The sequence below is a fragment of the Peromyscus maniculatus genome, chromosome 2, assembly GCF_049852395.1.
Source record: "Peromyscus maniculatus bairdii isolate BWxNUB_F1_BW_parent chromosome 2, HU_Pman_BW_mat_3.1, whole genome shotgun sequence".
NCBI lineage: Eukaryota > Metazoa > Chordata > Mammalia > Rodentia > Cricetidae > Peromyscus > Peromyscus maniculatus.
In genome coordinates, this window is record NC_134853.1 from 135,207,028 (window position 1) to 135,222,856 (window position 15,829).

Consider the following 15,829-nt stretch of genomic DNA (forward strand, 5'->3'; position numbering starts at 1 on the left):
ACTGCATATTGATTATCTCTGCTTGTACTGTTTAAGAAATTGGCAGTAGGGGGCTGGAGAGATGGCTCAGAGGTTAAGAGCACTGGCTGCTCTTCCAGAGGTCATGAGTTCAATTCCTAGCACCCATATGGTGGCTCACAACCATTTATAATGAGATCTGGTGCTCTCTTCTGGCCTGCAGGCAGAACACTGTATACATAACAAATAAATATTTAAAAAAAATTTTAAAAATGGCAGTATAGCCATAAGCAGAAAAGAAATCTCTTTAAAACAACATAAGTTTTGTGGGGGAGACAAACATAAACATTAAAAATATAAAATAATGAATTTTGCTGGATCTCTGAAAATTAATAAAATGGTAAAGAGTAGGCCTTAGTTGGGACAAATTAGGGTAGAGAGCTCTGAGATGATGATATTGAATGATAAAGAAAGGAGACTTGGTTGGTGATGAACAAGTTTTTTTTTGTTTTTTGTTTTGTTTTTTCGAGACAGGGTTTCTCTGTGTAGCTTTGTGCCTTTCCTGGAACTCACTTTGTAGACCAGGCTGGCCTCGAACTCACAGAGATTCGCCTGCCTCTGCTTCCCGAGTGCTGGGATTAAAGGGCGTGCGCCACCACCGCCCAGCACTCTTTCTTTTTTAATAATTTGTTTTTATTTTATGTACATTGGTGGTTTTGCCTGAATGTATGTATGTATGAGGTCATTGGATCCCCTGGAACAGGAGTTACAGTTGTAAGCTGCCATATAGGTTCTGGGAATTGAACCTGGGTCCTCTGGAAGAGCAGCCAGTGCTCTTAACTACTGAGCCATCTCTCCAGCCCATAAAAGTGTTTTTTATATTCTACTTTTATGCTCCTGTTTTAGACCATGGGCCTCTACTATGTTTGAATACAAGTGTGTGGGGTGGGGGTGGGGGTGGGGAGGTGTGCTTCTAGAAAAGAGAAGGAAGAAAATTAGATACATGCTTAATTTCAAGTAGTTTTCTGTGTTTCTTCTTTTTTTTCAGGAAAAATTGTTTATGGTATTAATTGAAGGAATAGTAATAGAGAGATTAATTTAGGGAAAACGCTGGCCATTCTTCTTGAGACTAGGGAAAAATAAGAGGTTCCTGGGCTTTCAAAGTATGGCTGGTTTCAGCATCCTCACTCTGTCCAGACAGTAATGAGATTCTGAGGTGGTGTCTTCCCTCTTGGCAGGTGGCTCAATCACAAAGGGGTGAGGCAGAAGCGCCTGAATGCCTGGCTGGGGATCAAGAACGACTATGCTGATGAGTAAGTTCCTCCTCCTTTGTTCTCATGTAAGGCTCCTCCCATCATGCATGTGGAAAGGTGGCTCTCAGGGTCACCCGCAGGACAAAGAACTGTGCACCTCTTTTGAAGTGAGTTGCCTGAAGAGTATGGTGCACACACTTGAGTGTAGAAGTTCTCCCACATGAAATTTGGATGCATATACTGCCATTCAGGTATTTTAGCTTACTGAATGAGTTCTGTAGTTTCTGCACCATAGTAAGTAGTAAAGTTGTTTAAAACTAAACACTCACCTAATTGCAGTTTTACTTTTTTTTATGTGTGTGTGTGTTTTTCTCTTCTTTTCTTTCTTTCTCTCTTTCTCTCTTTCTCTCTTTCTTTCTTTTTTCTTTTTCTTTTTCTTTTTTTTTTTTTGGTTTTTCAAGACAAGGTTTCTCTGTGTAGTTTTGGTGCCTATCCTGGATCTCACTCTGTAGACCAGGCTGGCCTCGAACTCAGAGATCCGCCTGGCTCTGCCTCCCAAAAAACAAAAACAAAAAACCAAAGCATTTTATTAGCTTTTAGATATAAGAATATAAGAGTGCTAGAATAATATTTCAAATATTTAATTTTTAGAAGCTACTTTATCAATGAGGAAGATGAGACCCTGCCGCATTATGATGAGAAAACCTGGTTTGTGGAGGATATCAACCGAGTACAAGCAGAGGACCTGCTTTATGGGAAACCAGACGGTGCATTCTTAATTCGTGAAAGTAGCAAGAAAGGATGTTATGCTTGTTCTGTGGTGTAAGTCTTCTCTGGGTATATTATATGGCCTTTTCCAATCTGCATTAATTAATTACAGTCATCATAAAATTGAGATGGAATTAGATATGGTGATAAGAACTCATGGCTTACTTAGACCATCAGTATTTATCTAATGGTTTTAGGATATAGTGGATTGAGTCCGGTCCTACTGTTTACTTGCTCTATAACGTAGGGATGTGACTTACCTGTCCCTTGTCTAGTCTAATCTGTAAATGCTACCTACTGATGTTATTAGGATAATGATGACACTCTATAAGGCAGGGTAGAAAACAAAGAAATATGACTAAGTGACTGCTCTCAGAGAGCACAAGGCTTAGACAACTATGGATGTTTTCTCTCACACACAGAATATAAGCATAACTATAAACAACATAAAAGTAAAATAGGGACAGCCAAGCTACACAGAAGAACCCTGTCCTGAAACAAACAAACAAAAAGGTAGAAGAGGTACTGTTTGGGAGAAGGAAAGGGGAAACAGGATAGCCGGGGAGTATATGATCAAGATATAATGACACATATGTCTCAAAAATCCTACTGGGACCTGAAAGATGGCTCAGTAGGTAAAGGTGCTTGATGACCTAAGTTTAAGACTCACATGGTACAAGGAGAAGACCAACTCCCTCAAGTTGTCCACTGATTTCCACATGTATGCCATGCGTACACATATGTGTACCCCACCATAAAGAAATAAAAGTAGTTTTAAAGTGACTCTAAAAAGTCACATTGAAACCCATTATTTTGTGTGTTAAATAAAAAAAGGAGGGTCATGTAGAAAGGATGAACGAACGGGATTCACAGTGATGAGGTTACAGGTATAAGCTATCACACCTAGCTCCCAGGCTTCATTTCATAAAATAGCTATGATAATAGAATCACTGTGAAATAGCTATCATTAGTAGGCCTTGCATGTGTGGAAATGTTCGTTCTGGTCAGGGAAAAGGAGAGTTAGAGGTTTGGGGCAGAGGTGTCAGTACTGTGTGTTACTGTCGTCTCAGGGTGGGACTACTTACAGCAGCATCCCATTTTTGTTTGCCTTACTCTACTTAAGTTGTGCCAGTAGAAATGACAGGGGAGGGCAGTTCTCACCAGACTTCAAGTCTTATGAGAACAAGAAAAGGAGGGTGGTAGAATGTCTTCTACAGCTGATAAACACTTTCATCAAAGTGGCTGAATACAAAGTTAACTCACAAAAATCAGTGGCTTTCCTGTATACAAATGGCCAGTGGGCTGAGAAATCAGGGAAGCAACACCTTTCACAATCATCTCAAATAATGTAAAATATCTTGGGATAACTCTAACCAAGCAAATGCTGTATGATAGAAACATCATTCAAGTCATTTAAGAAATTGAAGATTCCTAAGCTTATGGATCAGTAGGATCCATATAGTAAAAATGGCCATCCTGCCAAAAGCAATCTACAGATTCAATGCAATCTGCATCAAAATTTCAACACAATTATTCACAGATCTTGAAAGCACAATTTTCAGCTTTATATGGAAACAAACAAAAAAACCCCAGGAGAACTAAAAAAATCATGAACAATACAAGAACTGCTGGAAGTATCACCATCCTCAATTTCAAAGTTGTATTACAGAGCTACAGTAATAAAAATAGCATGGTATTGGCACAAAAACAGACACATTGATCAACAGAATAGAATTGAAGACCCAGACATAATCCACACACATATGAACATTTAATTTTTGATAAAGAAGCCATAAATACACACTAGAATAAAGACAGCATCTTAAACAAATAGTGCTGGTCTAATTGGATGTCTGCATGTAGAAGAATTCAGATAGATACATACTTATCACCGTGTACAAAACTCAACTCCAAATGGATCAAAGACCTCAACATAAAACTGGATGCACTGAACCTGATAGAAGAGAAATTGGGTAATAGCCTTGAACTCACTGGCACAGGAAAAGACTTTCTGAACAGAACATTGTTAACACAGGCACTAAGATCAACAACTAATAAATGTGACCCTATGAAACTGAAAAGCTGCTGCATGGCAAAGGACACCATCGTTTAGACAAAACAGCAGTCTATAAAATGGGAAAAGATTTTACCAACTATACATGCAATGGAGGGCTAATATCCAAAATACATAAAGGACTCAAAAAAGCTAGCTATCAAGAAAACAAATAATCCATTTTAAAAATGGGGTACAGATCTAAATAGAAAACTCTCAAAAGAGGAAAATCACATGGCTGGGAAACATTTAAAGAAATGTTCATCACCCTTAGTCATCAGGGAAATGCAAATCCAAACTACTTTGAGATTTCATCCTACACCTGTCAGAATGGCTAAGGTCAATAACACAAGTGACAGTTAATGAGATGAAGAGGTGCAGTAGCGGGAACACTCGTCTATTGCTGGTGTAGTAAAAACTTGTATGGCCCCTATGGAGGAACACTGTGGCTGCTCCTCAGGAAGATGGGAATTGATCTACCTCAAGATCCAGCCTTATGCCAGGCTGTGGTGGTGGTGCATGCCTTTAGTCCCAGCACTTGAGAGGCAGAGGCAGGTGGTTCTCTGTGAATTCCAAGCCAGCCTGGTTTACAGAGTGAGTTCCAGGACAGCCAGGGCTACACAGTGAAACTGTCTCAAAAAACCAAAAAAGAAAAAGAAAAGATCCAGTCTTATACCATTTTTGGGCATATACCCAAAGGATGCTAATTCCTAATGCAGAGATACTTGCTCAATTATGTTCATTCCTGCTCTATTCATAATAGCCAGAAATCGGAAACCACCTAGATATCCCTCAACAGAAGAATGGATAAAGAAAATGTGGTACATTTACACAATGGAATATTACTTAGCCATTAAGAAAATGAATTAATCAAATTCAGAGGTAAATGGATGGAACTAGAAAAAAAATCATCCAGAATGAGCTAATCCAGACCTAGAAAGAGAAATATGGTTATGTGTTCGCTTATATGTGGATAGTAGCTGTTAAGTAAATGATAACCAAGTTACAATCCAACCAAGCTACAATCCATAGAACCATGGAGATTACATATAGAGTAAGGGACTAGGGGGACAGATATTTCTCATTAGGAAAGTGAAATAGATTGGTTGTGGCTGGGTGAGGGGAGGCTGGAACAGGAAGATTAAGTGCAGAAGGGGAAGGAAGAGTGGGGTAAGGGAGGGAATATGGAAAGAGACAGCTAAGTAATATTGAGGAGTAATATACAATAGATGCTTCCTAAAATATATACATACATGAGAAAGTGATCTAACTTAAATTGCCAAATAATTAGGGAGACAGAGCCCCAACTGGCCATCTTTTGTCACCAAATGAAACTTCAAGTCACAGGATTGGGTCACATGTAATTGAGTTGTTGGCCAAAGGGACCTATCTTAGGGTTTCTATTGCTATGAAGAGACACCATGACCTTGGCAACTCTTATAAAGAAAACATTTCATTGAGGGTGGCAGCTTACAGTTTTAGAGATTCAGTCCATTATGATCATGAAGGGGAGCATGGCGGCATACAGGTAGACGTGGTGCTAGAGCTGAGAATCCTACATCTTGACTCAGAAGCAACAGGAAATCAACTGACTGTCACACTGAGTGAAGCTTGAGAAAAAGACCTCAAAGCCTGTCCCCACAGTGACACACTTCCTTCAACAAGGCCATACCTCCTAATATTGCCATTCCCTTTAGGGGCCATTTTCTTTCAAACCACCACAGGATCCCATGGGAATCCTCAAACAACTCAGGCTGTTGCCAAGGCTATAGATTGCTCTCCACAAACTGACAAAGGCCCTATTGCTGAAGATAGCACCTACACAACTCACTGAACACGGAGAAGTCCAACTGGTGCCTACATACTGCCTTGATGCCTACTATATTAGTATCTTTGGAACTGGAAGTTACTCTGTATGCTGCTAAAAGAAAAACATAAACATGAACCCAGTCACATACCCTTGGATCAACAATGGGGCTTGCCTGCAAGATATGCTACTACAATGGTGGCATAAAGCTTGTGGTTGTAACCAACCAGTATCTGATTTGACTTAAGGTCTACTCCACGAGATGGAAGGAACCCATACCTGACACTGCATGGGTGACCAAGAACCAGAGACCTAGGGTAAAACCAAACACTACTGTTCTTTAAAAAAAAAAAAAAGGAACAATAAAATAACTTCTAATGACATTCTGCTGTGCTCTGTGGATCAGTGCCTTGCTCATCCATCATCAAAGAATCTTCCTTCTGTAGCAGATGGCAACAAATACAAAGATCCACAGCCAGACATTATTCAGAGAATGAAAGACCTTGGAACACTTAGCCCTAAATGGAATATTTCCATCAAATCCTTCCTGCTAGGACTCAGGGAAGGGGAAGCATAAAGAGTGTAAGAGCCAGAGGGAATGGACGACTCCAAGAAAACAAGACCCACTAAATCAATGTGTTCAAAGTTTATATGAACTCACAGAAACTGAGGCAGTATGCACAGGGTCTATAAGGGTCTTCACCAGGTCCTCTTTGAATATATTATGGCTTCTGGCTTAGTGTTTTTATGGGGCTCCTGAATGTGTAAACAAGTAGATCTGTTTCTTGTGCCTTCTCTTGGGCTCTTTTCCTGCTGTTCGTTTGTTTTGTCCAATTCCAATGTGTTTTTGTTTTATCTTACTTTATTATTATCATTCCTTAGAAGCCTGTTTAATGATTTATTTTTATGTGCATTGATGTTCTGTCTGCATGTATGCCTGTGTGAAGGTGTCAGATCTCTTAGAACTGGAGTTATGGAGGAGGAGGAGGAGGAGGAGGAGGAGGAGGAGGAGGAGGAGGAGGAGGAGGAGGAGGAGGAGTTGTCTCAGGTCTAAAGCAAACCCCATGTAAGCTGCCATGTGGGTGCTGGGAATGGAATCTGGGTCCTCTCAAAGAGGAGCCAGCGCTTTTAACCTCTGAGCCATCTCTCTAGCCTCTAGAAACCTGTTTATTTTCTAATGAGAGACAGAAAAGGAGTGGATCCAGAGGGGAGGAGAAAGGAGGGGAGAAGGAACTGGGAGGAGTGAGGGAGGGGAAACTATAATCGGGATATGCTATGTGAGGGGAAAAAAATCTATTTTCAATAAAAGGGAAAAAAACTTCAGGAAGGTAGCATCAGGCACATAGAAAAAGCATTATCCATCATGACGAAATAGGATTCATTTCAAGAAAGCAAGAATGGTTTAACATAGAAAAACCAATGTGATAATATTAGAAAAAGAACCAAAAAATGTTATGGTACACTCAATATATTCACAAGTTTTGCAAAATCTAGCTTTCATTTCTCAAAAAGAAAAAAAAAAGCAGGGGATAAACTAAGAATAAGGGATAATTTCTGTTACTAGATAAAAGGTATCATATTTAATGATAGAAATTTGAATATCTTCCTCCAAGAGCAGTATGTTCACTCTGAAAGGCATTGTGATTTAGCCAGGAGTGGTGGCACATGCTTTTAATCCCTCTCAGCACTCAGTAGCAGAGGCAGGTGGATTTCTATGAGTTTCAGGCTAGCCTGGTCTATATAGGGAGTATCAGGTCTGCCAAGTTACATGGTGAGACCCTGTCTTTAAAAAAAGGACATTGTGATTGGAAAGGAAGAAGTAAAATGGGTTTATAGAAACTGCAGGTTCTCTCTCTCTCTCTCTCTCTCTCTCTCTCTCTCTCTCTCTCTCTCTCTCTCTCTCTCTCTCTCTCTCACACACACACACACACACACACACACGTACATATATTCATTTATCTATGTATTTATTTTTGGATAGGGTCTCATGTACCCCAGGCAGGCCCTACTTGAACTGTTGTGTATCTGATTATGACCCTGAACTTCTGATAATCAGTCCTCTACTTCCCAGGTGATGGGTGCCGCCATGCCCAGTTTATACTGAAGTATATTTCTCTGTACTAGTAATGAATAATCCAAAAATGAGGTGACATGGCATTTAAAATTATGAAATGCCAAGGAATTAAACAGACTTGTACAAGATGTCTGACAAGTATGGTTGAATGAAGTTAAGAGTTTTGTCAGTGAAGACATCTGTATGTTAATATCTAGTAAGTGGTTCTCAACCTTCTTAAAGCTGTGACCTTTAATACAGTTCCTTATGTTGTGGCAACCTCCAACCATAAAATTATTTCATTGCTACTTCATAACTGTAATTTTGCTACTGTTATGAATCATAGTGTAAATATCTGTGTTTTCTAAGGGTCTCAGGCGACCCCTGTGAAAAAGGGTATTTCAACCACCAAAGGAGTTCTGACTCACAGGTTGAGAAACACTCATCTAGAGGCAGTTTTCCTGTTCTGTTACACTTACTCAGCTCCCTGAAACAAGATAAACTTGATTTTCTTTCCTCAAAAAATATTTGAAATATTAGTAATTCAAAAATTAATCTAGCCGGGCAGTGGTGGCGCACGCCTTTAATCCCAGCACTCGGGAGGCAGAGGCAGGTGGATCTTTGTGAGTTCAAGGCCAGCCTGGTCTATAGTGTGAGATTCAGGAAAGGCGCAGAGTTACACAGAGAAACCCTGTCTCAAAAAACAACAACAACAACAAAAAAAAAAACCACAAAAAAACAAAAAAAATTAATCTACAAAGTTAGCACAATCCTAACAAAATCCAAAGTTCTAGCTGAATATTTGCAAAAATAAACAAGATTTTTCTAAACTTTCTATGAAATGCAAGAGACCCAAAATAACTCAATTTCCAGAAAGGAAGTTGTAGCACTACCACCTTGATTTCAGAACTCATGATTGCAAGCCAAGGAGGAATTAAAGGATAGACGTGTGTGGAATGACAGGAAGTGTGGGCTGAGAGAATAGGTCTACATTTATGTTTGAAGTGTCTGAAGTCAAGTCTTTAAGAGGCACAGTTATGTCTGTCTGACAGGATACTTAGGCATGGGATCCTTTGTCTAACAGTTGCTCTGGACTTCCTGTCTACTGTGACCTGCTTTAGTTAGCATTTTTCTATGGTGTCGTTGCAGTGCGGATGGGGAAGTGAAACACTGTGTGATCTACAGCACCGCTCGAGGATACGGCTTTGCAGAACCCTACAACCTGTACAGCTCGCTGAAGGAGTTGGTGCTCCATTACCAGCAGACATCCCTGGTTCAGCACAATGACTCCCTCAACGTCAGGCTCGCCTACCCTGTCCATGCACAGATGCCCTCACTCTGCAGATAAGCAGAGTGGGAAAAGACATGGCTCTCCAGCATTTTTTTCCTATGGTTTTAATTAGACTACGATGAGGGCATTCTTTCTACGTAGACTGCTTGTTTTGCACAAGTGATTCTGTGAATGTGAAATGGAGAGGCCGAGCAATAGCTGGCCCGGATTTAGGGATAAATGAGGGGCCCAGGGTCTCTGGAGTCAGCTGTGCTGCTGCACTGTTGAAGCTGGAAGCAGATACTGGTTTCATGGGGTTTTGCTTTGTTGTCAGGCACCTTGAACAGAACAGTTAGACTTGTTGTGGGTGGGAGTGGGGGTTTATTTGGAAGCCTTTGAAGAGTCCATGTCCTCTTGTCTTCCACTCTGAGGATGCAGCAGGTCATGGTTCTGTTGGAGTTGTTTGGCTTTGATAGTCTCTCCCCACAATAAGAAGCTAACTTTGGTTCTGTGATAAGATGGGGTTTGGTTTGGGGGGAAAAAAGGCAACCAAAGGAAATAGGGAGGTGTGGGATTTCATTTACAGAATCTAAACCAAGGAGGCAAAAGACCCCTTCAGTCGATGTTATTTCAATTTTACAACCATTAATTTAGGCTTCAGCGTCTTACCATCTCCTCCCTCTAACGCACTATGTTCATGAACCAGCAAAGCAACATTGCCAGACCAAGGTCTAAGGGGAGAAGGTGACACTTAGTAGCTGAATGTACACTTCTGTACCAAAACTTGAAAGTAAGAAAACTAGACGCTTGAGTTTTAAACACTACAATTGGTCAGTGTGTTTCCTTTTTTCCTGGCCTTGTTTCTGAGATGAAGAATAGAATTGTTTTGTGGGGATAGTGAGCTTTGAGTCATGTTTAAGTTGGTGCTTGTGTGGTGTTTCCTTAGCCTAAAGAATGATGTTTGAAACCTTTGTAACTAGTTTTATGAGTAAAGAAAAGGTGCAATCCAGTGCTTTTAGATGGCTTGATATACCAAATAATGATAGAGAACATCATTGTTGTGTGCTTCTCCAAGTGTAAAAGCCTTGCCAAAACTGTACAAGAATTAATTTGCCTTCATCTTCCCTTCCTTTCTGGATAGGGTTTAGGGAGCCATAGGTAGGTAAAGAACTCAGTTAGTGGTCAGAGACCTCAGTAAATCACATGCACATGGGCCCTTGTGTCCAGGGTGAAAGGCCCATCACATTACATGTTATTCCATGTGGTTGAAGCTTTTGCCAAGAGAGGGTGTATAGTGTTGAGTTCAGACTATCTGGGGGAAAAATCTACAAGCTTTCCTATTTTGCCTTTTTTGTGAGCCTGCCATTAAGGCAATGTGCATGCCTCTCCTCATGCTTCAGTGGCTGTGATTTTTGGCCAGGAATCTTCTGCTCCACGTGGTTTAGGCTTTCCAGCTGAGTGAAGTTCATTAGGTAGAGGGCAGGCATCTATTCCTGGCTTCACACTCATTTAACAAACAGTCCAGCTGCTTCAGAGCCAGTCCTGGAGCCATAACAGGCACAGTGTGACTCAGCTGCTTGAGCCTAGTGACATGCAGGCAGGCATTCTAGTTGAACAAGATAAACAGCCCATACCTGGGTCTTGGCTCTTAAGATCAAATTTGAGGGCCAAAATTAAGATGAACATAACTTTCCCTGAGCATTTACTTCAGTGACATTGTCTAGAATGAACTATAGTAGAGACCAAAATTTTTGGAAAAGTGTTTGTCCCAGTAAGGATAGGAAGAAAGGGGCATGTCATTGCTGTTGACTTTTCCTTGTTCATGCTCCAGTATGGAATGAGAGAAAATTGACCTCCTTCAGCCACTATTCAAGGCTCTGCCTTTCTCAAAATTGCCAGCTTGAAATCTGCTCAGTTTACTAGGTAATTTACCAGGTAATGCCAGATTGGCATACCTATGTGACTTTGTACCTGATGGAACTTGCTGAAGCAGTTACATGCGCAAGATTGGGTGCAATCTCCTATCTGGCACCAAAGTTCTAGTAGGTCCTGGATGCTTTTTTTGTTTTGTTTTGTTTTGTGTTTTGGCTTTTCAAGACAGGGTTTCTCTGTGTAGCTTTGGTGCCTGTCCTGGATCTCTCTCTGTAAACCAGGCTGGCCTCGAACTCAGAGATTCGCCTGGCTCTGCTTCCTGAGTGCTGGGATTAAAGAAAGGCGCGCGCCACCACCGCCCGGCACTCTGGATCTCCCCCTCCAAGTCAAAATGGAATATAATATACAACTGTAGTACTGAATAATGTCATTACTTTGTAGGGCAGACACGCAGGATGTGCAGGAGACAGAAAGCAGCATCTTAGCATCTACACTTGGGCTGAACTGGGGAGAAAGGCTGTTGTTCAGTCCTACATTCCTTCCCTTTAAGTGATCTGCTTTGTGGGATCTAAGACCAGGGATCATTTAGTAAATTGGAAGGTATCTTTTTCTGACAAATTGCCACAGGATTTACTTGGTCCTGATCTGTGGAAAAGGCATAAGGACCATTCTCCTAACAGCTGCCTGGTGTCTGGGGGAGTCAGCATGCTGCTATTGCTCCATGGCTCAGAAGCAGGTCTCAGTCTTCTTCCCAAGTCTAGCTTGTTCTGTCCCATCATCTGGGCCCTGGGACTATATATCTCTTTTGGCATCTTAACTGCAGTTTGACTGAAGCAGAAGGTAAAGAGACAGATTAACTAACCAGAGGGGCAGATCAGCCAGCCCCCAAAATGAAAGCAGCTTTTGGTTGGCTAGCTACACTTGTCTTTTTTAACAAGACAATGCTGTTTACACCTGGCATTGTTCAAGCATAGGTAGATTGCCTATGTTCTTGTCACTGCTCCATCCACAGATAAAGACATTCTACGCTCCACTCTTCCCTAAGACATAGGATCTCAACATTTACTTCAGACTCCTTGAGCCACTGTGGCATCTACCGTGTTTCTCATCTTGCTGCAAGGTACCAGCTCCAAGCATTCTCCTGAGCTAAAAAAAAAAAATTGTATCTGAGCAATTTCTGGTTTCTAGGATGATCTCTGTTGCCATTTAGGAACCCAGAGTAGATCTGAGATTCCCATGGCATCATAAACCAGAGGGTCTGTGATTGGCCCTTTGCTGCCACCTGTTCAGTTTTGACTTAGCTCTAGCCATTTGTGACAACCAGCCTTGTTTCTTTACAAATCCTCGCATGTAACTTTGGTACCCTGTTGTTTCTTGTGAAGAATCTATTCTGTTGTCTTTGATGTAATAAAAAAAATTCATGTAGTTTATGTAAAAGCACCTGACTCAGAAGGAAGCCAATTGTGTCTTGTGTTGGGACAATTCATAATGTAGTTCCTAGACCACGTTTGCAAATGGTTATTGTCACCAAATGTGTTCGGACATTGCTGTGCAGTTGTGGGGAAGGGGTGGGGGGCAAGGTGAAGTGAGAACATCGTTGTTTTTGTTTTGTTTTGTTTTGTACCTTCTCCAAGACTGGGATGGTCTGGCTGACTTGCTCCAGATGCAATAAAAATATTGCAATGAAGCACCTTTTTGTCTTCTTGGCATGGAAGGCGGTGGGCTTGGGGCAGGGCAGGGAGGACAGCAAGTGGTCCTGCAGTCTTGGAGGCTGAACTGAGACCACTGGAGGTTCTCCCTCCTGTGAGAGGGAGTCAACACTTAACAAATCCTGTCTACCCCAAACAGGACACAAACTCAATACTAACTGAAAATATTAAACCTGAGAGCCATTTCCTCCCCTTAACACCCATTCCTAATAAGTGCGTTTTATTGGTTCTCATGCCCAGAAATAAGCTTTTTTCTCATTCTACTCTGGGGTAGGAGAAATGGACTTACTAGTCTTGTCCTCTTGTCCGTCTCTAAGGCACTTTATCCACATGCCTTGGCCAGGGAACGTCTATATTTTGTTTTGTTCATTTCTCTCCTGCTGTGTCCTAAGTACAAGGCATGAACTGTGCATGTTTAATCCCAAGACAGTCAAAATTATCTCCTTCCCACCCCTCTTTGGAAACCTGCACTAGGACAGTGTCTCATAGGTATTTGGACTGCAGAGAAAATACAAGGTTGAATATCATCAGTTCCCTTATTGCCCCACCCCAGACCTACAAATTTGCTTATAACCACATAACTCCTCTCCTTTCTGTTCAGTTACAATAAGTAGCCCTCCAAACAATGCCATTCTTCATATCTATTTTGGATTTTATTTCCTCTCACCTCTTTTCACTCAGTTTTTCTAAGAGGGATCATCCCCATTTTATACTTAAAACGGCTGGGTGTATAGCACTGGAGAGATGGCTGCTCTTCCAGAGGACCCAAGTTCAGTTCCCAGCACCCACATAGCAGCTCACAAACATCTGCAATTCCAGTTCCAGAGGATCTGACACCCTCTCTGGCTTCCACAACACTACATGCATGTGGTGCATAGATATACAAGCAAGAAAAATACCCATACATGTAAACTAATTTTACAAAACAAAAATAAAATGGGTGTCCTCATGCTACTCTGAAATTCTATTCATACCTTTCCCTTATTTTTCTTCACAGCAAGTCACCTCCATGTCTATTTCCTCACCTGAAATTTCCCTATAGGTTATTATTACTCAAAACTGTGCCATTTGAAGTGTTAACCATTTGTTTTTTTCATGAAAACTCATCCACCCCACTATAAGCCATTCACCTAGTTTTTTTCTGAAATGTTTCAGCTAGAGAGCTTTGCTCTTAGGACTCTACCTAAATTTTGCCTCCATCAGCGAATTTACCTACCATGTCTAGACCAATACATTTCTCTTGCCCATCTCCATTGTAAGAGATCTCCTATTCAGTACATTGATGCAGCATGGAATGCAGGGTGTGGTGGTCTGAATAAGAACGGCCCCCATAGGCTCATATCTGAATACCTGGTCTCCAGTTGATGGAACTGTTTTGGAAGGACAAGAAGGTGGGGCCTTGTTGGAGCTGTCTCAATAGGGGTGGGCTTTGAGGTTTCAGGGCTCCTGCCATACCTGGTATTCCTTCTCTCTGCCTTCTGCTTGAGGTTTAAGATGTGAGCTCTCAGCTCTGCCTTCTGCCATGGTGGAGTTTGTTGTTGTTAGGGTCTGTGTAGCTCTGGCTGTCCTGGAGCTATGTAGACCAGGCTGGCCTGGAACTCCAGGGATCCTCCTGCTTCTGCCACCCAACTGCCACCAGGATTAACAGTATGTACCACCATGCCCGGTGGGTCCAGCTTCTGATAAGGATCTCATTCCCTATTTTTTCTTTTGTACTGGTTGTACCTACTCAGTGTTGTGGGTCTTTTGGGTTTCCTTTTCTTATTTCATTCTGTATGTTCTCCAGGCAATCCTTATCTTACGTAGGTTTAACTATCATAGTATCTTCTGAGAGTTCCTTGGTGTTGACAGGTTTGTGCACTAGTCCCTGGCTCATGTGAACCACTGCAACCTGTCTATACTACAGCCAGAGACTAGACAGGCTAGAACAAACATGATACGACTTCTGAAGTTGCCTTTGAGAAACTCCTCACACAGTGGTGTTCTAAAAGGGAGTACTACTGTACTTGGGTCGATGCCTTTGTATTTATATCACAAGATGCTTGGTGGCTATGCGTCCTCCCATTCACTTCCAACCTTCTAGGACTGTTTTCAGAAAACTGCAAGAGCTTCCTTCCTCCCATCTACCCCCTTCATCTGTGCTATGGTGCTTCTGACAAGATCCTGACATGAGACAATCACCACCCATTCAGCTATCTTGTGATCTTCCAGGCAATAGCCTGTGACCTGTTTTCTGTACCCAGTGTACCAGCCCAGCCTCTGCAGCTAATACATAACGGGAGTTACAGAACTATCAGAAGTATGGAAGGCATCCCATATGGATGGACCAGATACCTCTTGGAGCCACCAAGTCTTCTAGTCTTGACACATCAAGCCTGGTTCCGTCCTGTGATGCTACTAACTCTAATCACAGCACCTGGTATACTTAACAAGTAAACCATATGTAACTCTAGCTGCTAGCATGATAGCTTTTATGTAGAAAGACTTCAGTTCATGTTGTATAGGAACCTGTCACCGTCAATCTAATTTTTGGTAGCCACAATCTTCCCCATGCAGAATGAAAAAGCTGCAAGCTGCAGTGGGCTGAAGTACTGACTTTGGTCCCCCAAGTCTCTCAGAGGCAGGCATTAGATCATGGGGTAGGGCAGGTAGCTTAACCATCAGTTCAGCAATTTTGCAACTCTGGCCTTACCACAGGGAATCTTCCGGCCTCAACACACCAAGCCTGGTTCCTCTTACCTACCCTTGGGTACTATGCATTTTTCTGTTTCTTCCCTGTCCCCTCCCCAACACTACCCACAAGCACAGTTCTAATCGTTAAGGGTTACTGGCTGCAATCTTGACTAGCAGAAGTCCCAGCCCACAAGCCGGAGCGGTCCGTCACTAAACAGGCAGTTGTTCTCACCTTTGTTGTCTCAGCATTGCACTCTACCTCCTGTTCTGAAGCTCTTTCCTCTCTTGGATCTTGTGTGTTACTGACTGGACTCTGGACTGTTTTCACACCAGACAATTCTACCACTGAGCTTTACCTTCCAACCCCCTTCATGTTGCTGTGCCCAGGGGTGTCACTGTTGATAAAATGTAGC

The 15,829-nt window shown here is 41.9% G+C and overlaps 1 protein-coding gene across 2 annotated transcripts in view; it reads left to right on the forward strand.

The window, feature by feature from the left end:
* Positions 1 to 12,721, forward strand: part of Pik3r3 (phosphoinositide-3-kinase regulatory subunit 3) — a 92,310-nt gene extending 79,589 nt beyond the window's left edge. For both annotated transcript variants that reach the window (XM_016005123.3, XM_006986583.4), the window contains exons 9-11: positions 1,197 to 1,271; positions 1,863 to 2,033; positions 9,042 to 12,721. In XM_016005123.3, coding sequence (XP_015860609.1) covers positions 1,197 to 1,271; positions 1,863 to 2,033; positions 9,042 to 9,240 — 445 coding nt within the window. In that variant the 3' untranslated portion in view covers positions 9,241 to 12,721. The remainder of the gene's footprint in view (positions 1 to 1,196; positions 1,272 to 1,862; positions 2,034 to 9,041) is intronic.
* The last annotated feature ends 3,108 nt before the right edge of the window (positions 12,722 to 15,829 follow it).